This window comes from Scyliorhinus canicula, chromosome 16 (genome assembly GCF_902713615.1).
Source record: "Scyliorhinus canicula chromosome 16, sScyCan1.1, whole genome shotgun sequence".
Lineage (NCBI taxonomy): Eukaryota > Metazoa > Chordata > Chondrichthyes > Carcharhiniformes > Scyliorhinidae > Scyliorhinus > Scyliorhinus canicula.
Genome location: NC_052161.1, coordinates 59,229,104 through 59,254,784, shown reverse-complemented (window position 1 = coordinate 59,254,784; position 25,681 = coordinate 59,229,104). Strand labels below are relative to the sequence as shown.

The 25,681-nt window shown below is 45.1% G+C and overlaps 1 protein-coding gene across 7 annotated transcripts in view; it reads right to left on the bottom strand.

Moving 5' to 3' along the window:
• LOC119950951 (pantothenate kinase 1) overlaps positions 1–25,681 on the bottom strand; it is an 86,472-nt gene that overhangs the window by 34,696 nt on the left and 26,095 nt on the right. For all 7 annotated transcript variants that reach the window (XM_038773967.1, XM_038773964.1, XM_038773968.1 and 4 more), the window contains exons 2-3: positions 13,355–13,707; positions 11,266–11,519 (exon numbers count right to left, since the gene is read on the bottom strand). In XM_038773967.1, coding sequence (XP_038629895.1) covers positions 11,266–11,519; positions 13,355–13,690 — 590 coding nt within the window. In that variant the 5' untranslated portion in view covers positions 13,691–13,707. The remainder of the gene's footprint in view (positions 1–11,265; positions 11,520–13,354; positions 13,708–25,681) is intronic.

Genomic DNA, 25,681 nt, shown 5'->3' with positions numbered 1-25,681 from the left:
CTTCCAGGGTTTGTAGTCGAGGCAAGAATGACAGCAAAATTTATTAGGTTGTATAGGTGAATGAAAAAGGGAATGAATAGATATGGGAGCACTGAAGGTAAATGTGATCAGGGTTATTTGCTTTCAGATGGATAGGAGATGTTCAGAGTTTGAGAGTTGAGAATCAGTAACTAGAAGTTTTGCAATGGTTACAAAACTTAAACACACCAACCTCACTTATCTGAAACACAGTACTTGACATCTAATCCTCTGTGTTTTGTTGACAGTGAACAATCAAGGCTACGTCTACCAAACCTAGCTTCACGGAGGAAATATCTTTAAATATGGGGGTCTTCCAAAGTAGGACCACTTTCCTCATGCCAACTGCACCAAAAATTAGCAACTTATTCACTTGCAATTAACTCCCTTTGTTTAGATACTGGGTTGATTGTCCTTGGTGAATATGGTGTGGAAAACTATAGCTTATAGGTTATTGAGGCCTCATCAGTCCGGAGTTTTGTATATTTAGAAATTTTAACTGAAACGTTTCTTCAGCATGAGAAAACCTCAGGCTCCTAAATTGCAACGTGAATGGGTCAGAAGCCTTGGGTTTGTGGGGAGGCTGTGGCTGAATGAGACCAACATCTGACAGCGTTGACAGGTCAAGAGGTGGCAATGCTGGAGCACCATGGAACCTCAGTCACTGACCAAGCGTGCAGGATCACCAAGTTCAGAATAGTAGTACCGACAACACAAGTGCAGAGAAAAAGTCGAACATCAGTGCTACCCCAGGGGTATTGAGAATAGACCAGGACATTCTTTTTCAAAAGTGTATTTTATTCCAAACATGTAAAAATCAGTAACATATGCAGCAACACGCTCCACAACTTCAGTCCAGTTTGTATAATTTTTCCCCTCTTATCCCCTTCCCTCCCCCCCTCCCCTCCCCAAACAGTTCCTCAAACATTGCCATGAACAACCCCCACCATTGTCTCAAAGCCCTCCGCCGACCCTGGCAGGTCAAATTTGATCTTTTCCAACCGAAGAAAGCCATACAGGTCCCATAGAAGGCCACCACCCCGGCTGCGTATCCAACCTCAAATTTAGCAGGATCCACAACATTGGCCCTCTTCCCCTCAATCAGCTCTGGTCTTTCCCATACCCAAAGATCACCACCACTGGGTCCGGCCTGACCTCCACCCCCACAATTTTAGATCACGTCCCAAACAGCGCCTCCCAATAACTCTCCAGCTTTTTGCAACCCCAGAACATGTGCATGGCTTGTAAGCCCTCGCCAACACATCGCGCACTCATCAGCCACCTCTTGGAAAGAACCCCCTCATCCTTGCCCGGGTCATAAGTACCCTGTGCATCATCTTGAACTGAATCAAACTCATCCTCGCACAGGTCGAGGTTGAATTCACCCTACGCATCGCCTCGTATCACAGTCCCTAGCCTATTTTCTCCCCCACTCCTTCTCCCATTTGTTCTTGATCCTCACCACTTGCAAACCCCACCCTCACCCCACCCCGCTTCCCCAACCACCCATATACGTGCACAATCATCTTCTCCCTACTCATCCAGGAGCAAGTTGCTCCAATAGGGTGTACTCTGGCAACCTGGGAAATGTCCTCCACTTCCTGCAAAGTCCCTCACTTGCTTGTATCAAAATTCACTCCCCTCGGCAACTCAAACCTCTCCCACAATTCATCCAGACCTCCGAACTTTCCTTCGAGATACAAGTCCATCACCCTCACCAGTCCTACTTCCCTTCACTTCCCATACATCCCACCCACCTCCCCCAGCTTAAACCTATGAGTCTCACACAGTAGTGTCAACAGCAACATCCCCTCCAACTTAAAGCGTCTCTGCAGCTGATTCCACACCATAACAGTCGAATGTACCACCAGGCTCCCCGTATACTTCCACCGAGCTAACGGCAGTGGAGCAGTCACCATAGCCCTCAGACTGGATTCCCGACATGACTCCTGATCCATCTTGACCCACTTCGCCCCGCACCATCACTTCATATTATCCACATTTGCTGCCCAGTAATAGTGCACTCGGTGCAGGAGTGCCAACCTTCCTCTGTAGCAGGGCCCTCTTTACCCTCAGCACCTTTCCTGCACATATAAACTCTGAAATCACTGTCTCTAATGTCCAGAAAAAGGCCTTTGGAAGAAAGTCGGTGGAGTATGGAAAACTAACAGGACCCTTGGCAGCACATTCATTTTTACAACCTGCATCTCCCTGCGAGTGTCAGCTGTAATGTATCCCATCTCTTAAATTTCCCCTAATTTCCTCCACTAACGTTGTCAAATTCTATGTGTGCATCCAGCCCATTCTCTCGTCACATGAATCCCCAAGGGCCTGAACCTTTCCCTAGCTACCTTAAACAGCAACATCCCCAAGTTGGCCCCCACCGCATTCACCAGAAACACCTCACTCTTCCTGACATTTAACTTATTCCCAGAGAAGGCCCCGAACCTCACCAATATTCCCATAATCCTACCCATAGTCTCCAACTGGTCCAACACAAACAACAGCAGGTCATTCGCATACAACACCCCGGTGCTCCCCACTCCCCCTCACGATCCCCTGTCATTCCCTTAGGACCATCGGCAAGAGTTCAAACACAGTACAAACAACGGCAACAGCGGACATCCTTGTCTCGTTCTCCTATGCAGCCCAAAACTCCTTCAGACCACGCCTTCAACGCCTCCCAGAATGCGGCCGCCGACATCTCCCCATTCTGATTAATCTCCACGTACTTCCCGATCGCCGACCTCACCTTTTCACAAAATCCCTTATCCACCAACATCCCGGTCTCTGCACCTGCCTCACCTCCAGCCAATGTGGTGCATGATCGGATATCACAATCGCCGAATACCCCGCCCCCACCAACACTGCTCGGCTCACCACAAAGACATCAGTTCTCAAGTACACCTTCTACACGCGTGAGAAGGAGTACTCTCTCCCCACCCAAGCTTCTTAAGCCTCCACGGATCAACCATTCCCTTACACCCCATCGCCATCCTCAATCATCCTATTGACTTGGGCTCGATCTATCCACCCTCAGATCCATCACGCAATTAAAGTCTCCACCCATAATCAATTGGTGTGAATCAATGTCCGGCATCGCTCCTAGCAAACCCCTCACAAACCCCACATAATCCCAATTTGGCGCATATACGCTCACTCGCACCACCGGCATCCCCTCTAGCAGCCCACTCACTATCACATATTTTGCCCCGGGTCTCGCACTTCCTTGGCCCCCACAAACCCTGTTCTTTTGTTCAATTAAAAGGCCCCCCCCCCCCCCCCCCGGGTTTGAGTCAAACCCCGAGTGGAATACACCTCTCACTCATCCCTTCCTCAACCTAACCTGGTCCTTCATCCGGAGGTGCATCTTCGGTAAAACGATCGCCCCCACCTTCAAACTCCTCAGGTGCGCAATAACGCAGGACCTCAACCAGCCCATTTAACTCACAAATGTTCCATGTTACAATTCCTACTGGAGGCTTACGCCTCCACTCCCCCACTACACTCCCCTCTATGTCCGCTATCAGCCCCCTCGAATACCACCTTAAATCGGACCTATCCAAGATGGTTCCCCTCTCCATCCATGACCACGCTGTCTCCAAATCTCCCAATGTGCAATCCCCCCCCCCCATGCTACCCCCCTTCCAACTGACCACCTCTCGCAGCCGCCTGGCCACCTCGCCTCCATTCATCAGCATTACCTGCCAGTGTTGCAGCTCCCGCTCGAAGACCTCCCCCTCCCCACCCCCTTCTTCGCCTTTGCAAACAGCCCACCCTACCCACCTGAACGCCCCTCAATCAGCAGCCCCACCCAGCAGACCCCCCCCCCCCCATATATACCCCTTATCTGTACACAAATCGCTCCCTCCATAAAAGGGGGGGGGGGGGGGCAATGATAAACTCCCCAAAGAAAAAAAAACACCCTCCGGAACACACAATAACCATAACCTCCAACCTTTGCAGATACAACTCCTCCATCTCACACCAACTCTCAATTCTCCTTCAGTATATAGTCCCTTTTAAAATCATTGGCCTCCCAATAGTACTCCCAGTGACAGTTTCGGCAGGTACAGCACCCCAAACCGAATCTCCCTTCGATACAAGAACCTCCTTGGTCCTGTTGAATCCTGAACGCCTCTTCACCAGCTCTGTACCAATATCATGATATATTCGGACAGGATTACCTCCCATTCACAGTCTCGCTTCTCCCTGGCCCATCGTAGAATCTCCTCCTCAACAAATTTGTGCAGCCGCACAAGCAGCAGCTAACCCGCTCTCAGCGTCTGCCTGAAAGACTTATGGGCCTGGTCCACCTCTGGGACGTTTTCCAGCACTCCCTCCCAGGGCAGCACAATGGTTAGCACAGTTGCTTCACAGCTCCAGGGTCCCAGCTTGGGTCACTGTCTGTGTGGAGTCTGTACGTTCTTCCTGTATCTATATAGAGGCTGTTTAGAACAGGGCTAAATCGCTGGCTTTGAAAGAAGACCAAGGCAGGCCAGCAGCACGGTTCAATTCCCGTTAACAGCCTCCCCGAACAGGTGCCAGAATGTGGCGACTAGGGGCTTTTCACAGTAACTTCATTTGAAGCCTACTTGTGACAATAAGCGATTTTCATTTCATTTCATATCTGTGTGGGTTTCTTCCAGGTGCTCCAGTTTCCTCCCACAATCCAAAGATGTGGTTAGGGGGATTGGCCATGCTAAATTGCCCTCAAGTGTCCAAAAAGTGGGGTGGGATCTCTAGGCTATGGCAATAGGGTGGAGGTGAGGACTTGGGTGGGATGCTCTTTCCAGAGGCTGGTGCAGAATCTTTCGGCACTGTACATTCTTTAATTCCTTCACCAACCTGGCCAACATCCTTGACAGATATTTTGTGGCACTTGTTCCTTCCACATCCTCTGGCAGCCCCACAATCTGCAGGTTCTGCCGCCAGAATCTGTTTTCCTGCTCCTCCACCTTCACCCTCAGCAACTTGCATAGGTCCCCAAGGGCCCCCACCTCAAAGAACACGATCCGATCGCTCTGGTCAGACGCCACCTTCTCCACCTCTCGGATCTTCGCCCCTTGTGCCTTAAGGCACTCCTCTACACGGTCCATTGATCCTCGCAGAGGTGCTACTGGTTCCTCAATGGCCTTCAGTCAGTCACCGTGCATCTTCTTTCTTTGCTGCCGAAATTAGTCTTTGATGAAGGCCATTAACTGCTCCATCTGGGCCCTTCCCCCTGGTAGCAATCCTTCCCCCTGGTAGCAATCCTTCCCCCTGGTAGCAATCCTTCCCCCTGGTAGCAATCCTTCCCCCTGGTAGCAATCCTTCCCCCTCTGCCATTCTCACAATTGTTGCTGTACCACAGGTCCCTTCCAGTTCCTTAGCCAGGTCTTTAACTGCTTTATTGCCGGGTCTGGTAAACAGTAGACATGCCAATCTTGGGGAGAACTTCTCCCTCTACCCCTTCTGCACCACTTTCCTGCCAGAGCTACCCCGCTAGCGGGTATTTAAAAATCTTTTATTTGCCATATTTTTATAATTTGTCATACAAAAAAAGAAACAGAAGCAGAACAAGCCTAACTATATAAAACGATACAGACAAGAAAGCAGCCCCCCCCCCCCCCCATCCCCGCCTATCCCCCCCCCCATAACATTCGGCAGCAACCTAGTCACAAAAGTGCATAATAACCAAACCCCAAGAATTGTAGAACCCCCCCCCCTCTCTCAGCCCAAACTTCACCTTCTCCAGGGTCAGAAACTCCAGCAGATCCCCCCGCAATGCCGAGACACAGGGTGGAGAGACTGACCTCCACCCCAATAGGTCCTGCAAACGAGCGATCAGCGAGGCAAAAGGCAAAACATCTGCCCCACCCCCGTCTGCAACACGTGACGGGCCAACACCCTGAAAATGGCTTCCAGGGTACCGGGCTCCACATCCTTATGCAAGACTCCCGAGATTGTGCTAAATAACCCCCCGCCTAAACCTTTCCAGCTTCGGGCAAGACCAAAACATATAAACGTGGTTTGTGAGGCCCCTCCCAGACATCCTCCACCCCCTCAAACAGGCCGGCTCGTCTTTGATTTTGCGAGGTGCACCTTGTGCACAACGTTCAACTGCACCAGCCTTGCACATAATATTGAGGCATTTACCCTCCGCAGCACCTCCAGCAACGCCTGCTCTGTGTCCAGCGCCACCACCAAATCCATCTACTTTCCCTCCACCAGAGACGGGATCACATTTAGCAACCTCATCACGTTCGAAAACAGCTGCCTTCCCTTCACAAACCCAGTCTGATCCTCTCCCATCACCTTCGGGAGACACACCCTCCAGCCTTGCCGCCAAAATCTTTGCCAATATCTTGGCATCTACATTCAATACGAATATGGGCCTATACGACTCACTCCACTGGGTCCTTATCCTTCTTTAGCAGCAGGGAAATCGAAGCCTGGCCCATCGTCTGTGGCAAGACACCCCTGCCTATCACAATCTTGAGCATTCCCACCATCAGCGGCTCCAACTTATCCTTAAATTTCTTATAGAATTTCACTGGAAATCTGTCAGGTCCCACAACTTTCCCTGCCTACATCCTCCCAATCACCTCCTGCTCTCGTACCAGCCCCTCCAAGCCTGCTCTATCCTCTTCACCCAACCTCGGGTACTCCAAGCCATCATCTCGCACCCTTCTGCCGGTGTCTCCGATCGTTATAACTTCTTGTACAACTCTTCAAATACTTAATTGGTCTGTTCCGGTCCCACCACCAGCTTCCCAGTCTTATCCCGCTGCTCACAATCTTCCTCGCCGCCGCTCCCTCCGGAGCTGGTCAGCCAACATACAGTCAGCCTTCTCCCGCAGCTCATAGGCTCCCCCGAAGTTCACCTGAAACTCCTTCCTCTTCGCCAAGAGGGCTGGGTCCGGGTACCCCACATACCTGCTATCCACCTCCAACGACTCATCTAACATTTTATGATACTACTCTCTCTCCTCCTTGTCCATCACAGCCTTAAACAAAATCACCTCCCCCCTCACTACTGCCTTCAGAGCTTCCCAAACCACTGACTGCGAAAATTCCTCTGTGCAATTAAACCACACATATTCTTCGATCAGAAATGGTAACCCCGGGCCCTACCCACTGGGCCTGACCTGCCCCATCCCCTTCTTTGTCGAACTCCACCCCACCCTCCCAGAATACCCCCATCCACTTCCTCTTGAAAATACCTCTTCCAGCTATCGATCCCATTGCAAGTTCACCCAGTACCCTGGTTACTCTTCCTCCCTCAAATAACCACTAAAAATTGACTGGTTATGCAACTCTGCTGTATATTATTATGCAGAAGATGGGCAGCATGATGGCCAGTGGGTTAGCCCTGCTGCCTCACGGCGCCGAGGTCCCAGGTTCAATCCCGGCTCTGCGTCACTGTCCCAGTGGAGTTTGCACATTCTCCCCCTGTTTGCATGGGTTTCGCCCCCACAACCCAAAGATGTGCAGGGTAGGTGGTTTGGCCACGCGAAAATCGCTCCTTAATTGGAAAAAATGAATTGGGTACTCTAAATTTTAAAAAAGATATTATGCAGAAGATGGCTGTTTTGCTGATCTATATAACTATATATAAATTACTTATGACATTCAAGATGTGTTAAAGGGATCCCATTTTAGTGTTACCATTGCTTTCAGCTAGTGCCTCCTTTCAGTTCACCAATGTCTTTCAGAACTGCTTTCCCGTATGTAAAAGTGGTGGACAGGGGTATTTTCTGTCCAATTAAGGACAGCAGACAAGTGCTCGAAACTGGAGGGCCAGAGGCCTTCAGGTGAGGGAAAGGGCGCTTAAAAATGAAGCTCAAAAATGGCCTTTGCAACAGGCCACCACTAAGCAGGAGAAGGAACCCCCTCTACAATGTGGCCCAGCTGCTGCTACAGCCAGACATGTAAGGAAGGCCCCTCTGCCCTGCCACCTAGAGGCTATTCCTAAGCAGCTAAAAGGTTCCCTGCTGTCTCTGAGAATCTGAAAAATCACAATCAGCCTCTATCAACTGGCCTCAAGTGGTCCTCAACAAGTCGAATTGACTACCTGCCACATGTAGCAGCCTTGCTGCTCCTCATCCCACCTCGTGAGAAATTGCCCCGGCAGTGGGATGGATCCATGGAACAGACATGCTGGCCAACTGCGCTGCTTTGAATGCACACCTGGCTCAGTTTCCAGCCCGACAAGGGCTGAAAATTCTGCCCAATGTGTCAGATAACAAGACCATTAACCATCTGGACACAACCATACCCACTTTCTCTTGAGCAAAATTAAGGCGTCATGTTTTGCTGCCTTTGTCCAGTGCAAATTTTGGTGACATTGTGGAATGTCACACATGACAAATCTTGAACTCTAATAGCAAATAGGTTTCCAGCCCCGACGCAGTGGGTTAGCCCTGTTGCCTCACTGAGCCGAGGTCCCATGTTCGATCCGGGCTCTGGGTCACTGTCCGTGTGGAATTTGCACATTCTCCCCGTGTTTGCATGGGTTCAGCCCCCACAACCCAAAGATGTGCAGGCTAGGTAGATTGGCCATGCTAAGTTGCCCCTTAATTGGAAAAAATGAATTGGGTACGCTAAATTTATTTTAAAAAACTCTAATAGCAAATGATTCCAGGTCGCACATTTCAGAAAATGAATTATTCATAGAGTAAATACTTAATAATTTCATAATCTATAACCAATTCGGAAATAACTATCCCAATCAGCTAACTGCAGAGCTGCAAGACAGAAACCCCGATCATTAATCCACAAAGTTCTTGTGTGCCATTTTCAAACTTGCCACGTATAAAAATCTGTGTCTATCATTTGACTTGAAAAGCCCGGAAATTTCATTGCACATGCAACACAAACTGGGATTAGCTTGGTGATTTCCAGACTCTCTTTCTCCCTCCCCCACCCCCCCCCCCCCCCCCCCTCCCCCCCAACTTTTCTTTGCCTCGCATTTTCAGCTCTCACAAATCTGCAGAATCATGTCCATGGAAGATGACAGCAGCAGGACTAAATCTCTCAATAGCTAGGTTTATGCTGGAGTCAAAGCATTGCATCAGTCCTGCAGATCTTCTGTGATGTGTCTCCAACCAGGTAGATGGCTATACAGCCACAGCAGAAGGATGGAGGCCATTTTTGTTGCAATTTAGGGCACAGCACGAGAGTTTGGGTCTAGCATACCAGGAGATGGCAATACAGCAGTGGTTGTCAAACTGGGATCTGCAATATAGGGTGACCTCTCATGGCGTTGTGGTCCAAGAGTAAGCGGCAGTTGGAAATGTACCCTCACTGTCCTCTGTGCTGCCCCATGCTCTTGCTTTCTTCGCATTCTACTCTCCCCATGTTCCTGCTGTCATGTGTTTGCTCCCATACCGCTCCCTCTCTCCTTGTGCGCAGAGTGTTTTTTCTATGCTCTGGTCTATTCTGGTTCCTCCTCTCTCTGGGGTGTACTCTCACCCTGCTCCCTTAATGCTTTTTCCATGCTTTACTCTGACTGGGCTTCTTCCCTCTCCGGGCTCCTACCAAGAGTGGACAGACTCTGTAGTGAGAAGCAGGCATCTGTAGGTTGATATGCTTTCCTTACAGGTTCCTTAGCTGCAGAACTTTCAAATTATGAGCATTGCATAGTATTGGGGAAAGAAGTTGTGGGAAAACATCTCTTGCTTTTCACACAGCAGATAAGGTGCATCCTGGGCTTCGGATGAATCAACAGAGTTTGAGGCAGATAAGACAGCCACAAACTGATTTGTCTAGCTTCAATACACAACTTCCCTGCAGCTTGCACTTGAGTGTGAGAAATCACCATTGTTTCAGCTCAATACTTCAGCACAGGCACTCCGAAATCCTGTGCAGAAGAAAATGATTGATAATGCGCAAAAGAAGCCGCTACTCCCCTTTTCTGACAGAAAATTTCCTCAAGGAAATCGGCCTTCTGCTAAGGTGTGACAATATTAGACAGGAGAAAAAGAGGAAGCTTTGGTTCCTTTCTAGCAGTCTTTCAGAGCTGCACACATATTGACTGGCGTTGTAGAGCACCAGTGTGTTATGAACAGAGTGACACAAGGGGCTCTGAGAAGCCTGTTGCTTGATGGACTCTCTTTACCCAAGGCCTGGAGGACACAGTACAGCTCAAGCAGGTCTGTCTGACCAGGAACATTGTGCAGACATTTTTGACATTACATGGCTAAAAACATTCTTCAAAACCACATAATTATAGGTTTATCATCTTTTAAATTTTATTAATATGTTATATATTCCATAGTGTTAGAAACAAACCCATTAACTGAAAGCACGAAAAATATAAATGCAGCCATTATAGAAATAACAGGACTTTGGTGTTATTTGCTTTTCAGTGAGATCTTTTAAGTATTGTGAACGTTAGATCAATAATTTTTTAAAATATATTAGGTACTGAAAAGACTGTACTATACACAGTTCCAATGTGTGAAATCATTCATGCAAAAAGCGAGATGCTCAGAAATGGTTTATGTTGAAAGCCTATTTTAAAATTGAAAAGTTGTTTTTTGCATGAAAAAATACCCAGTAGCTTGAATTAAGCAATTTAAATATAACAGGAAGGTGACATAGGTCTTCAATTTGAATTATCAGGTAAGGACTTCATTCATTTGGATTAAAAGATGTTGACTGTACATTCCTTCTGCTGGTCTTCTCAATTATTTTCTATTAAAAAGTCCACTCTTGCTAAATTGCCAAAGGCTCATTATATTGATTGACGGCATTAAGCAGAGTTCAATCACATCAAAAAGAGCTGAAACCAAGCTCCTTTATAGCTCTGCAGAAAATGTGTAAATGATTTGCACAGAACTAATTGCCCCAGTGTTCAGTTTTTGTCAATGGTGATTTTCCTGTTAACAGTAACTGGCTCTCGTACATTGGTCCAGAATCAGCTAATAAGCAAGATTGCTACATAGTTATCCTCAAGGACATTGGGAGGGGACAGAATCAGATTTGGCTGTGATGCTTCTCCCTCTTTCTCCTCCCTTCTTCATTCATCTTTCAATGCCCACTGTCTATATGCAGAAAACTGAGGGAAAGAAGTAGCCAGATTAAAATACTTGTACCCACAGGCAGAATTTGCCGTCATTATCGATCGTGTCTTTTGCTGAAATATGATGTATGATCACAGTAAGTCAATATATAACGAGTACAATAGTACAAGTCAGACATAAACCCATTTTACACATGAACATAGCAATGTGACACGGTTGTGAAGGTCTATGCGCTTACCTGGTTCCAGTTACCCTTTTGTAATTATCTTTGGAATAAACAGCCAAAATGCTGACCCCTGAACCTATGTTGACCAGCAACATTGGGTAAGGGTTATCTAAGCAATACGGTTTTTTCTGGCACTGGTCGGGGTCAGTGGGTTTTTCAAAATAGTAGCACTCAGACTGACCATTGTACCCGACGGAATCAATGTAAAGAAGGCCTTGGATTAAACAGTCCAACTCATCCAGTTTGTGGAGCTGTAAATCAGCCATCTGGAAAACAGCAGCAGCCAAAAAGAAAGACAGCAAATTAACAAACACCCATCAGAGTAACATTTGTCCCAAGGAACAGCAGACAACTCAAGACTGTAATACGTACTCTAAACTTTTCCAACTAAGCCACTAATACTCGTTTTTTTATTATTTTGCAAAGGGAACTGTTCCACATAATGCATATATGATATACCAAAGTAGCAAATCTACCTTATCCCTGTTGATTTGAAAATTAATTCTCAAAAGGAAATCCAGGTCTTTCTTTACTCATACAATCAGATGCACCAGTCTAAATATTAACATTTATCTGTTCAAACTATTTCCATGTGGTTAAGATGAGAATATATAACGTCTCTACTGGAGGCAACTAGAAAAAAAAACTGCTCAATAATCTAAATAATTCTCTACCATATACATTGTATATTTGGCAATTAGATTTGGAACCCCTGCAGCAATAGGACCATATAATGATGAGATTTCTGTTGGTAGATATAGTTAATAATGTGATTCAGGATCTGTATTGGGTCCTCTTTTGCTCTTCATTAATATAAACGGTTTAGATCTAGCCTTGAGGGGAGCTGTATCAAGTTTGTTGACAAAACAAATTTGAAACCAGAGCAAATTGAGGAAAATGCAACACATAGCAAGAGGTGATAATTATCAGTGGGCACATTGATGACAGATGCAATTCAGTGCAGTGAAATGCTAACTGGAATGAAGTACAATGAAGGGACATACAAGTTAGCTTTATTTAGTGCTTTCAATGTAACTAAACATCCCAAGGCACTTCGCAGGAACCTTATAAAGTATGACTCAAGGCAGCACGGTGGCCTAGTGGTTAGCACAACCGCCTCACGGCGCTGAGGTCCCAGGTTCGATCCCGGCTCTGGGTCACTGTCCGTGTGGAGTTTGCACATTCTCCCCGTGTCTGCGTGGGTTTCGCCCCCACAACCCAAAAAATGTGCAGGGTAGGTGGATTGGCCACGCTAAATTGCCCCTTAATTGGAAAAAATAATTGGGTAATCTAAATTTATAAAAAAATAAAAAATAAAAAAAAAAAGTATGACTCAGAGCCACATAAGGAAAGTGAGGCTGAGATATATTGGAGGGGAATTCCAGAGCTTGGTCCCAAGGCAACTGAAGGCACAGCCACCAATGGTGGAGCGGTTACAATCTTGGATGCACAAGAGATCAGGATTGGAGGAATGCCGATATCTCGTGCAAGGTGGTTGGAAGAGATTACAGATTGCAAAGCCGAATGATTTGAAAACAAGGAAATGTGCTTTAACGCATTTTTACTGGGAGACAGTGTAGGTCATCGAGCACAGGGGTGATAGGTGAATGGGACTTTCTGTGAATTAAGATCCAGGCACCAGAGTTTTAGATGAGCTCAGTTACAGAGAATAGAATGTGGAAGCCCAGCCATAAGGGCAGTGAAATAGTCAAGTCAAGAGGTAACAAAGGCATGAACGAAGGTTTCAGCTGCAGATGAACCGAGACAGAAGCAAGACTCTTAGCGGAGGAGAGATATAGGGACAAACAAGGTGCTGACAAATAAAGCTAATAAAATGAAGTTGAATTTGTACAATAAGTAGATTGGAGTGAGATTAGGTATTGCATGCATTCTTCCATTACAAATCCGAGAGGAATATTAGCAACATGAATGGGACACTAGAATGATAGACTTTTATGAAGAGTTGCTTGAAAAAAAAAATTCAAAGCTTTTTCTACCGCAACAGAAAAGGGGGAGATGAGATGGTGTCTCTAACAGTCTTGCCAAGCAAGTCACATTCTGCATTTCCTCACAGGAATTAGGTAGCATGACTGCAACATACCATTCTGAAATCATCCTCAAATTTGTAAGCACCACCTCCCGTGGCACACATAGTGGTGTGTAAACTAGAGAAATTTTTATCTCTACCCATTTGGATGAATTTAGGCATGGAATGCGTTGGAAAGCGGATAAAATGCAAGTTCCCTTTTCGTCCACACATGGTCAAGTTCTTCAGCTCCAGGTGCACATCCCGAATCCCTGTTTTCCCATAAGCTATGTTGGAAGTCAGGTATTTCCTAATGCTCTTCAGGTTCTCCACTTCCTCCTGCTCTTCTTCAGCTGTGATGTCTTTTGGCTCAAAATACACAAGTTTGACAAGAGTTCCACCAATATCCATTCCAAACCAGGGGAAAGCTGGGAGGAAAACAAAATAAGTAGTATTATGTACAGACATGCCAGTGATACATAGATTATGGTGTGACCACCAGAAGGCATTCAGAGCTTCGATTTTTCATAAAACAGAAACAAGTGCTTAAAGCATGAAGATTATTGTTGGAGAGGGTTCCTTCTTTTCCAGCTCCCTAAAATCTCCTTGCAGGAACTCAACCCTCTTTCTACTCATGTACTGAATTGGACCGCGACCTCCAGCTCTTTGACTTTCTGTTCTCAGGGTGATCAGCATATATTCAGTGGCAAGCTAGATCTTGGCACCAGGGAGGAAATGTACCATCCTGGCACCACATCTGCAGTCACAGAAATGCCTGTATGCATCACTATGAAATTCCACTCTCTCTTCTCCCCCCCCCCCCTCCCCTCAAACACGACAGCTTCCCAAATCATCCTGCAACTGGCCCCTCTATAGAGCTGAGCCACCTGAGATGCCGTGGACTTGGCTCTGGTGCACTCCCCAGAGGAACGATCAATCTTGCCAGTATTTACAACTGGTTGTGAGAGCTAGATGCCCTCGGTGGGAGGGGGGGGGGGGGGGGGGGGGGGGGCGCGTTGCCTCCACTACCTGCTTGGTTGTCCTTGCCCATCTGATGGTCTGCCTGCATACTGTTAAGTTGCAGATTGGCCACCTCTAGAAATATACTACTCATGTAGCAGTCAATTCTCACGGAGGCACTGCAGTTACTCCAGCTGTTGCTCAAGCTTCGGAAACCAGAGTTTGAGTTCCTCCAACTGACGAACATTGCACGTGGTTGTCCCAGGACATGAGAAATGTGGGTTTCCCACAAGGAACATAAAATCCACTGTCAGAGTTAGCTTTGGAGTAAAAAGAAATGAGATGACCTTAAAGGACAAATTCTTAACATTAGTAAAACAAAACTATTTTGGACCAACGTCATGATTTTAGTATAAATGGAGCATATAAAATAGAACACTCATTTCAACTTTGCTTGAATAACAAACTGTGTCAATAACTTTTTACTTGCACAACTACCACTTTCCCCTAGTGATTGTTTTTGCAATATGAATCACAGTATAGTTGGTTAGTGAGCATAGAGCCCATGAACTCACTTCCATCTAGGATCAATATGTTCTTATCTGGAACATCAAGAACAAAGGTTTATTGGACAACAATACTGCCAAGGCATCAAAATCCAAATTGTTACACTGAAGATAGACGTAATCATATCAATTATTAAAAAGAGAGACCACATAATGTGAACGTCCTTGGAAACACAAATTTCCAGCTGAGACTTTTGTGCAGTTTTTAGAAGCAGGATCCTTAAGGTTTGTGCCATAGATTTTCTACTTTCTTTATTTACCTCCTTTTGAGCTTAGAAGCCCAAAGACTAATTAGGAGCACAGGAACAGGAGTAGGTCATTCAGCCCACAGAACCTGCTCTGTCATTCAATTTGATCATGGCTGATCACATCAACACCACCTTCACAGATTATCCCCATATCCTTTGATGTCACTGGTCACAAGAAATCCATCGATTTCTGTCCTGGACGTTCTGAACGATTTGAGCTTCCACATCACACTGCGGCAATGTTTCAAAAATTCATCACCCTCTTGAGTGAAGAAATTCAAACTCAACTCAGTCTTAATTGACCTGCCCCTTATTCTGAGACAGTGCGCCTTGTTCCAACCAGAGGCAACATATTATCCACATCCACCCGCTCACATCTGTCATTTGTTAAGTTTCAATGAAGTCACGCCTCATTTTTGAATCTCTAGGGAATATAGACCCAGGCCCCTCAATCTCTCCTCACAAGACAATCCTGCCACTCCAGGGATTAATCTAATTCTGTTGCACTCCCTCGATGGTAAGTACATTCATCCTTCAATTCGGGGTCCAAAACAGGGTACAATACTTTAACAGTGGGCTAAACAGCTGGCTTGGAATGCAGAACAATGCCAGCAGCACAGGTTCAATTCCCGTACCGGCCTCCCCGAACAGGCGCCGAAATGTGGCGACTGGGGGCTTTTCACAGAAACTTCATTGAAGCCTACTTGTGACAATAAACGATTATTATTATAAAATAAGGTCTCATCAAGGCTCTATATAACTGCAGTAAGACATCTTTACTCCTGTACTCAAATCCACTCGCAATGAACGTCAATATACCATTTGCCTTCTTGATTGCTTGCTGCATCTACATGCTAGCTTTTAGTGGCTCAGGAACAAGGACACCCAGGTCCCTCTGAACAACTGCACTTCCCAAACTCTCAATACTCTGCCTTAATTTTCTGCCAAAGTAAATAACTTCACACTTATTTGTAGTATATACAATCTGCCATGTTCTAGCCCATTCACTTAGTCTGCCCAAAGCCTCTTGAAGCCTCCTTGCATCCGCCTCACAACCTGCGCTCCCATCCAATTTGGCGTCATCAGCAAATTTGGAAATATTACAATTGGTCCTCACATCCAAATCTTTTATATCGCAGTACCTGCCTAGTAACAGCCTGACATCCCAAGAATAGTCTGTTTATTCCTATTCTGCTTTTTGTCCCTAATCCCTTGCATCCTAATTTTATTTCCTAACCTCCTGTCTTGAACCTTATAAAAGCTTTCTGAAAATCCAAATGCATCCCATACACTGGTTCTACTTTATGCCAAGGTTAACACCCTTTAAAAATTCCAACAAATTTGTCAAACAATATTTTCCTTTCATAAATCCATGTTGACTCTATCCAATTTTACTGTACTTTTCTAAATGCCTTGTTATCAGATCCTTTATCATAGATTCTAACAGCTAGAGGGGGTGTACCAGTTGCCAAAGGGTAATGGGTATCTGCAGGTTAGGGACTTCATGAGAAAGGTGTCGTCGTTGCGGACGCTGCTGTCCCCAGTGCTGTAGGATAAGCTTCTGTCTGAGGGTGAAATAGGGGATGGCAAGGTTGTGGACATGTATGGGGAGTTGAAGAAGAGGGAAAGTGCTCCCATGCAGCAGGTTAGGCATAAGTGTCAGAAGTTGTGTGGGGTGTTAGGGGCCTAAGAATGGAGAGACATTCTGCGGAGGGGGAATGGTCCTCCTTGTGTGCAAGACTAGGCCGTATCCAATTTAAGGTGGTGCACGGGGCCCACTGCGTCCAGTCGGTTCTTTCCAGGGGTGGAGGATAGGTGCGGGTGGTGTGCGGGGGGTAGAGGTAGCTCAGAGTCCGGGTGTGGCGATATTTGTAGTGTCAGGAGGGTCTGGGAGTGAAGGTGGGGAGAGAGAGCGATCTGTTGGCCTTTGCCTCCCTGATAGCCTGGAAGCAGATTTTGTTGTACTGGCAGGACTCGGAGCCACTGATTGCGGGGGTATGGGTGATCAATTTCCTATATTCGGAAAAGATTAACTTTGCCATTTGAGGTACGGAGGAGGGGTTCACCTCGAGGTGGAAGCTGTTCATTGACTTCTTTATGGAGTATAGAGTAGGCAGCGGGGGAGGGGTGTGTTTGTTGGGGGGGGGGGGGGGGGGGGCGTGTAGGGAGCGAAGGGTTTGTATGTTTCCTGGCTTTTGTATTTCTTCGTTATGAATATTGAAAATGCCTTCAATAAAAAAAATTTAAAAAAAAAAAATTCCAACATTTTCCCTGTAGCCAATGTCAGACTCTTAAAGTAACGGGATTACATTTGTTACTTTCCAGTCAACAGGAACCCTTCCAGAATCTCTGAAACCTTGAAAGATAACCACCACCAAAACATCCAATATCTCTCTAGCCACAGCTTTCAATACTCGAGGATGGAGCTCATCTGGTCCAGGGTATTTATCAACCCTCAATCCACTTAACTTTTCAAGAACTAATTGTAGTGCAATACCATTCAGGGCAAAGCAGTCTGGTTGATCAGCACCAAATTCACTGGGTTAAGTATTCATCTCCTTCACCATCAGTGCACAATGGCTGCAGTACTATTTCCAAGATCGCCTGTCGCAATATCTCCCACGAGCTCCACAACCCAAGGACAAAGGGATCAGAAGAAATAGGAGGAGTAGGCCTTCCAGCCCATCAACTGTCATTTGAGAAGATCATGGCTGATCTGATTGCAGCCTGAACGCCACTTTCCAAACCCTTGATTCCCCTTTCGATCAAAATTCTGTCTTACTCAGCGTTTGAATATTTTCAGGAGGCCCAGACTCGACCGCTCTCGGGGATGGAGAATTCCAAAAATTAACGACCCGAGACAAATTGCTCCTCATTGCCATCTTAAATGGGAGATCCCTCATCTTTAAACCATGGATTCTACCATTCCCACTCCTGACAGGAAACAATCTCTCAACTTCTGCCCTGCCAAGCCCTCTCACAATTTTGTGTTTTCATAAGGTAATATCTCATTCTTCTCAACTCCTTTGAATGTAGGCCCAACCTTTCCTCCTAAGACATCATCTTCATCCCAGGAATCAGCCTAGTGAACCTACTCTGAACTGCCCCAAATGCAAGTATATCCTCCTTCGGAAGCAGACTATAAACTGTACTCAGCACTCCAGGTGTGATCGCGGTGTGATCTCACCAAAGCCCTACAGAGTTGTAGAAAGACTTTGCTACTTTTATACATCCTTCCAATCAAGTCCAATATTCCATTTGCCTTTCTGATTACTTGCTGTACCTGCATGCTAACCTTTTAGGATTCATGTACAAAGATACCCAGATCCCTTTGTACCCACAGTTTTCTGCAATTGCGCTCTATTTAAATAATATTCAACTCTTCTATCCTTCTGTTAAAGTAGAGCTCACACTTTTCCACATTATACTCCATACACCAGATTTCTGCCCACTGATGTTAACCTATCTCTCTCCCTTTGGAATCTCTTTGCATCCTCCACACAACTTGTCTTCCTATCAATCTTTGTAGCATTAGTGAACATGGCTGTACTACAGTTGGTCCCTTTATCAGAGCCATTAATATAGATCACAAAACTGTTGAGGTCCCAACACTGATCAGTTTTCCAACCTAAAATGACCCACTTACCCCAACTCCCCCAACTCAGCTTCCTGCGAGTTAGTCAATCCTCTATCCATTCGAACATATTCTAACAGTGCCAGGGACCAGGTTTGATTTCCGGCTTGGGTCACTGTGCAGAGTCTGCAGTTCTCCCCATGACTACGTGGGTTTCCTCTGGGTGATCCAGTTTCCTCCCACAAGTCTCAAAAGACATGCTGTTAGGTGATTTGGACATTGAATCCTCCCTCAGTGTACCCGAATAGGCACCGTGGTGTGACAACTAGGGGATTTTCACAGTAACTTTATTGCAGTGTTAATGTAATCTTACTTGTGACACTAATAAAGATTATTACATATAATTCCCATGAACTTTATCTTGTGCAGTGATCTTTTATGTGGGACTTTATTACATGACTTTTGGCTAGTGCTGCCCCTTTATCCACGCAGCTTGTTACATCTTCAATAGAACCTTAAATAATTTTGTCAAACACAATGGCCCTTTCACAAATCCATGTTGTCTCCACCTGATTGTATAATTTATGATTTTCCAAATATCTTAATCTCTTTAATAATGGATTCTAGCATTTTCTCCAATGTCAGGTTTTGGACTAACCATCCTATAGTTTCCTGCTTTTGGTCTCCCTCCTTTCTTGAATAGTGGTGCAACATTTTATTTTTTTTTCATTTTTTTTTTTTTAATTTAGAGTACCCAATTATGTTTTTCCAATTAAGGGGTAATTTAGCGTGACCAATCCACCTAACCTGCACATCTTTGGGTTGTGGGGGTGAAACCCACGCAGGCACGGGGAGAATTTGCAAACCCCACACAGACAGTGACCCAGGGCCGGGATTCGAACCCGGGTCCTCAGCGCCGTAGGCAGCAATGCTAACCACTGTGCCACCGTGCTGCCCATAGTGGTGCAACATTTACTGATTTTTAAGCAGTTGGAACCATTCCAGAATCTAGGGAATTTTGGAAGATCACAATCAATGTAAACACCATCTCTGCCGCCACTTTCTTTAAGATTCAAGGATACAGGCCATCGGGTGCAGGAAACATTTAGTCTCAATTAGTTTTCTCTATACTTTTGCTTTAGTGATCATGATAGTTCCAACTCCCTTTCACCTCTTGATTGTCTGCTATTCTTAGGGTGCTTTTTGTGCCGTGTGCTGAATTTGGATAGCCTACTTTAAACGGCACTCAAAACAGATTCGGGGTGTGCATTTAAATAGTCATTGGATAAACATTTAATTCAAAGAATTTCAGAGTTCAGAAGAGTGGAACTAAATTGATAGCTCGTTCACAAAGTGGCCCAGCACACGGTAAAATGATGGGGTGTAGATTAATTTGTTCTTAATCTAGGACAAAAGTTCGGCACAACATCGTGGGCCGAAGGGCCTGCTCCGTGCTGTATTTTTCTATGTTCTATGTGTGCGAAAACAGACAGAAAATACTTGATCAAAATCCCTGGTGATCCTCATTTCTCATTATTAATTCCCCAAACTTTTTCTCCAAGCACCAATGGTCACACAAACCCTCCTTTCCTTTTATATACTTGTCGAAGCTTTTACTGCCTGTTTTTATATTTCTTGCTAGTTTTCTCTCGTACACCAATTTCTTCCTTGTGTTCTTTTTTTAATCATCCGTTACTGTTTCTAAAATGCTCTGGTCTACCATAAAATCATTTGGGTTATTTTTCAGTGACATAGGGGTTCTTCTCCTATCCTATTTGGAATAGGGGTTCTTCCCATATCCCTATATTTGGAATATTGTTGAATAATTTCAAACAGGGGGTAATAAAATGTACTGCACAAGTGGTCTTTGGAAGGTCGAGGAATACCGACTCAAAGCTCAACATATGAAGGAAGTGGAAAGAGGAAACCAAAAAACACCAATGGGAGCAAGTTAGTCCTGAACCAACATGATATCAATGGTGCATTCACAATGAATCCCATTCACATCTTACATCAGCACTTTCCAAGATGACTCCATTTCAACATTTGAAAATTAACACAGCAATAAATTAGCATAGTAGCATTCACGGTAGAATTATTAACGTTTGCGTCTTATAACAACATATAATACAGATTTTCAGTGGCGGCATGCAAGGAGAAGTCGCACATGAGGTGGTTCAACAGGGATTCCAACTACTTTATTTTTGGCCCATCTTGCCCCATTTCTGGCGATATTTTGGCATAAAATCCCATCTGATCGATACAAGGTAATCCACATAAGGAAAGTGTCAGGAAGGACCGGGGCAATGAAAATTGTGGACAAAATTTCATCGATTTATTCGGAGACCCCTCAATGGAGAAAATGGTTGGGGCTGCTTCCCATGGCTCCGGCTACTAATAACAGCCTAGATGGTTCCATGCCTCTTGGAAGTCAAACTTGAGAAGCAATAGAGGGTTCTGTCTGGGATGGCACAGTGGCACAATGGTTAGCACTACTGACTCACAGCTCCAGGAACCAGGGTTCAATTCCGACCTCAGGGACCGTCTGTGTGGAGTTTGCACTTTCTCCCAGTGCTTGTGTGGGTTGCCTCGGGGTTCTCCGGTTTCCTCCCACAATCCAAAGATGTATGGATTAAGCGGATTGGCCATGTAAATTGCTGCCCTACTAGCCAAAGGCTTTGCTAGCTAATTGGAGCAAAGTGGGGGTAGCTGCAGCTCATTATACTAGTTGGTTTGGATACTGAGCTTTGTGGTTTTATTTTGTTTGGGGTTAGGATTAGTAGAAAGGGAGTTTTTTTTGCTTTGTTATGGGTGTGGTATTGTTTGGGGGGGGGGCGCAGTGATGTTGGGGGGTGTGGGGTTAGGGTTAATTTGTGGACGGTGACTCCAGATTTCTCTTTGTTTTGTCTTGCTGGTGGGTATGGTGGCCACCTTGGGTGGGGCTTATATCTGCACTCTCGATTCAGTTGTTGGATAACTCCGTTGGTGGAAATGGCTGACTCTGGGTCAAGAGGGTGGGAGGTCCCCAAGTTGGATGGTCATCTGGAATGTAAGGGGGTTGGGAGGCCCAGTTAAAAGGTCGAGGGCATTCACTCACCTGAAAAGTTTGAGTGCTGAAGTAGTGTTTTTACAGGAGACTCATTTGTGGGTAAGAAACCAGACCAGGTTACGGAAGGGGTGGCTGAGCCAAGTATTTCATTCAGGTTTTGACGGTAGGGCTTGGCAGGCAGCCATTTTGATTATTAAACTGGTTCCGTTTTTAAACGCTAAGATCGTGGTGGACCCTAAGGGTAGATATGTCTCAGTGAGTCATTTGCGGGCACTTTTAAGGTCCCAGTCAATGTTTACGCCTCAAATTGGCATAATATAGGGTTTGATAAGCGGTTGCCGGCCTCCATTCTTGGCATGGACTCGCATTAACTAATTGTTGCACAAGAGAGGGGACTTCAAATGCTTTCTAGTTCTGGAGTTGGATTGATCAATCCCCAAGTCGCTGGCTCCATCAGGAGTGGCAAAGGCGTTGTTAGCTTTTATGGAGAAGATGGGGGGAGGGGGGTCAAATTCGCAGTGTTCTTACACCCGAGGGATAAGGATTTACTCCTCTCAGATTTATTCGCGGATTGACTTTCTGGTGGATAGGTCTCTTTTCCCCTGGGTGAAGAGGGCAGAGTATTGGGCGATTGTGATTTCAGACCATGCTCCGTGATCCTAGCATCACATCCCTCTTGGTGCGCACCTTGGAAGTTGAATACAGCTTTGTTTGCGGACAAAGGATTTTGTGAAGGTATATCCTCTGCCATTGAGGAATATATTAAGTTTAACAAGAGCAAGTCTATCTCACCCTCTACGCTATGGGAAGCTCTTAAGGTGGTCATTAGGGGGGAGATAATTTCCTACAAAGCACACCTGGAAAGAAGTGCGAGGGTAGAACGGCAGAGGCTGGTGGACTCCACCATTGAGGTAGATCCGGTACTCGCTTGACCCTACCCCAGAGTTGCTTGCGAGTAGGAAAAAGATGCAGACGCAATATCAATTACCATCAACAAGTAAGGCGGTGAGTCAGCTGCGGTGCTCAAAATGGGTATTCTATGAATATGGGGAGAAGGCCAGTCATCTTCTAGCTCATCCGAGGCGGCAGGGGGCTTCCAAAGAGATTATACAGATTAAGGACTCAATTATTGCCTGGTTTAATTGGCTCCACTTTAAACATAACTATTGGATCGGGGAAAGAACAGGAAAGGAACCTTGTTAGATTAAACCCTGTTGCCACCAGTAGAACGTGGGTTGAATACAGACCCAGAGTCAGTCTTTCCTCCTCACCTGGGTTTTCAACAAGTTAGAGTGTCTCAGTTGGAGAGTTAAAAAATTTTTTTAACATGTGCCCCCCCCCCCCCCCCCCCCCCCCCCTCCGGATCAACAACTTTTGGGGAACCTCAGCTGGGGTGGGCGCCATGTATGTCAGGTTTATCAAAAAGGCCTCCTGTGAGGTTTCAAACTAACAATATCAGTTCAGGTCTGGAATCAGATCTGACCAAATTTGACTTGATTATCCTAGAGAACTCAGCAAACAAATAATACAATACGCAGCACCAAAACAGCAAACTGGTACAATTGCTATTCTTAAATTAAGAATCAAATCATGATTTTCATAGATTGCACCGAATATATGCACATAGCAATATGTGACCTGCAAAAAATTGGGAACTGCCAAGCTCAAGATCAATTCTATTTGAAGAATTCTACTATTCATTGGGAGAGTATGGATGTTTCATGTGAAGAAGTTGTGTGTGCCTTGGCTCAGATTACTGCTTCAACTTAAACACCCCACAAATAGGAGTTTCAAGATGGGTTGGCAATTACTTATTTTCCCCACGTATATGGTTACGATGTCAGTTAGTGTTCGAACTAGACGGGAAGATTCCAGAATGGAACCCTGGCTTAAAAGACCATAACTTTTACTTTTTAAAAAAATATAAACCGTAGAGGAACAGAATCAACAAACGCTAATTAGTTTTAGCAAGAAAAAAAACATTGAACATGAAAGGTTGATTATTATGCAATACTCCTCTACTTCCCCCTATTACACAGATTTAAAACTTAAACTACAACATTCAAAGTCTTTTTTAAGCACACAGGATGGCCAAGGTCAAATACACACCGCTCTGAACCAAAGTTAGGGTCCGATTTCTTCTCAGAACCCGCCAGATGATTTTGACATCAATTCCACGACCAAAAACGCACTTTAAAATCTTTGTTCACAATATTGCTTTCCATTAATGGTTTGCATTCAGAAATCCAGTCCAGGTTTTACAAATGACTCTTTTAAACAAAGCCTCTGCTCCATTTTTAACAGAGAATCCGGTGCAGGATTTACACCAACCCCTTTAGGATTTCTTTGTCCTTACTGCTATATAAATGGTTCACAATTGTTTTGACTCTCAATTCCCAGACTCTAGTCAAATTGTATCTTGAGATCTGCTGTCGCACTTTCCTATTTAACTCAGAATCCCTTGGTTTACTCTTCCTCGATTTCTTCTGAACAATTCCCTGGTCTCTGTTCTCTAGTCGTCTTAGACATTCTTTCTGTGCCGAACCCCTGGTTATCTGGACTTTAACTTGTTCCATAGGAAGCTTTCACCTTTGCAGCAGCTTCCATGTCCTGTCAGGAAGCTTGCAGACAATGATCATGGTCATCATCTAGGCACCAATGTGCAAGCAGTACAACAGTGCAAACAATTCCGCAAATAGCAACATGATCATGTCCAAAGGAGTGTTAGTTGAAAGCTGCCAGTAAGTCCTCATAATAGTCCCAAATGATATTTTATACCCACCCAACAGGATTAACAGTGTGCTGAAGTGTCAATCTCCCTTTGCGCTTAAAGTTCTGGAATGGAACTGAGTGCACGTTCTGTCTCGGCTTCGAGAGTGCTGCCAACTCGGCCACAGCCAACACAATTATGATTAAACCACAATTAATCCAAAATTGATGTATGTTGGCAGAATTTATCTTTTGATCATAATGACACTCTAGAAGGAAAGTCGCAGTTCAGTAAGAGCGAAGGCAAGAAACAATGGCAGCCGAATTGGCAATGCAACCCACCCAAGATGGCATTGTAAGTCCAGTAATCTGATTGCCAAAGGTCATAAAATACCCCAAGGTCAAGATCAACAGAACAGTATAATATTTTTCTTTCAAAAAATCATGGAATTAACAGCGCAAGGGCCCATTAGCTCAGATGGTGCTTAGTGGTGCCGTTAGCATGAATTCAGTCCCTGTGCCTCTTCCCAATGTCCTATTGTGATATCATGGCATCAGAGAAAAACTGCTACAGATATCTGGAAAGCCATGCTTAGCAACCTTCAGATAAGCAAGGATGCTACATGAAGAGAGAGGTAAAAAGAGGGATACAAAACTTCACTTCGGAGCATTGGTCTATTTCAAGGCGAGGCAACATGAACGGCTTTCAAGCATTGATCACAATTCTAGAGAAACATTGTGCTCAGGTTTCTAGATATAGGACTAAGATGAATATTCTGAAATACTGTCTATAATTGTATAACATTATTAAGCAGTTGTTAAGGGTAAGAATTAACCCAAGACAATACAGAGTAAAGGAAATTCAGGACATAAGCTGCATTCTAGTGGTCGATCAGGTAGCATGATAGCCTCCTCCGTGCAAACTGACCATGAACTTTAGAGCACGAGGTAGAAAAACTATCTGCTGAGTTTTGGTAAAGTTTAAGCCTTTCTTCCAATCAAACAGGACTGTCTAAACCTGTGTCAATAGGTTATCAGAAAGATCAATTTCGAAAGTACCAAACTATAAAATGCTCATTCGGTGAAGCTCACTAACAATACTTGTCTTTCTAGGTCGCAGATCTACCTTCGAATACTGGCCCTGGTGACTGAAATCTACAGAGAATTCAATTACAAAACCTAAAAGGCTAGCATCAGTTAATTCTGGAGGTATTGCTCTAATTGAAAGAGAAAGCATTCATGCAGCAAGAAAGACTGTTGCCGAGTGTGTTAAGTTCCTGGAGGAAGTACTTGTTC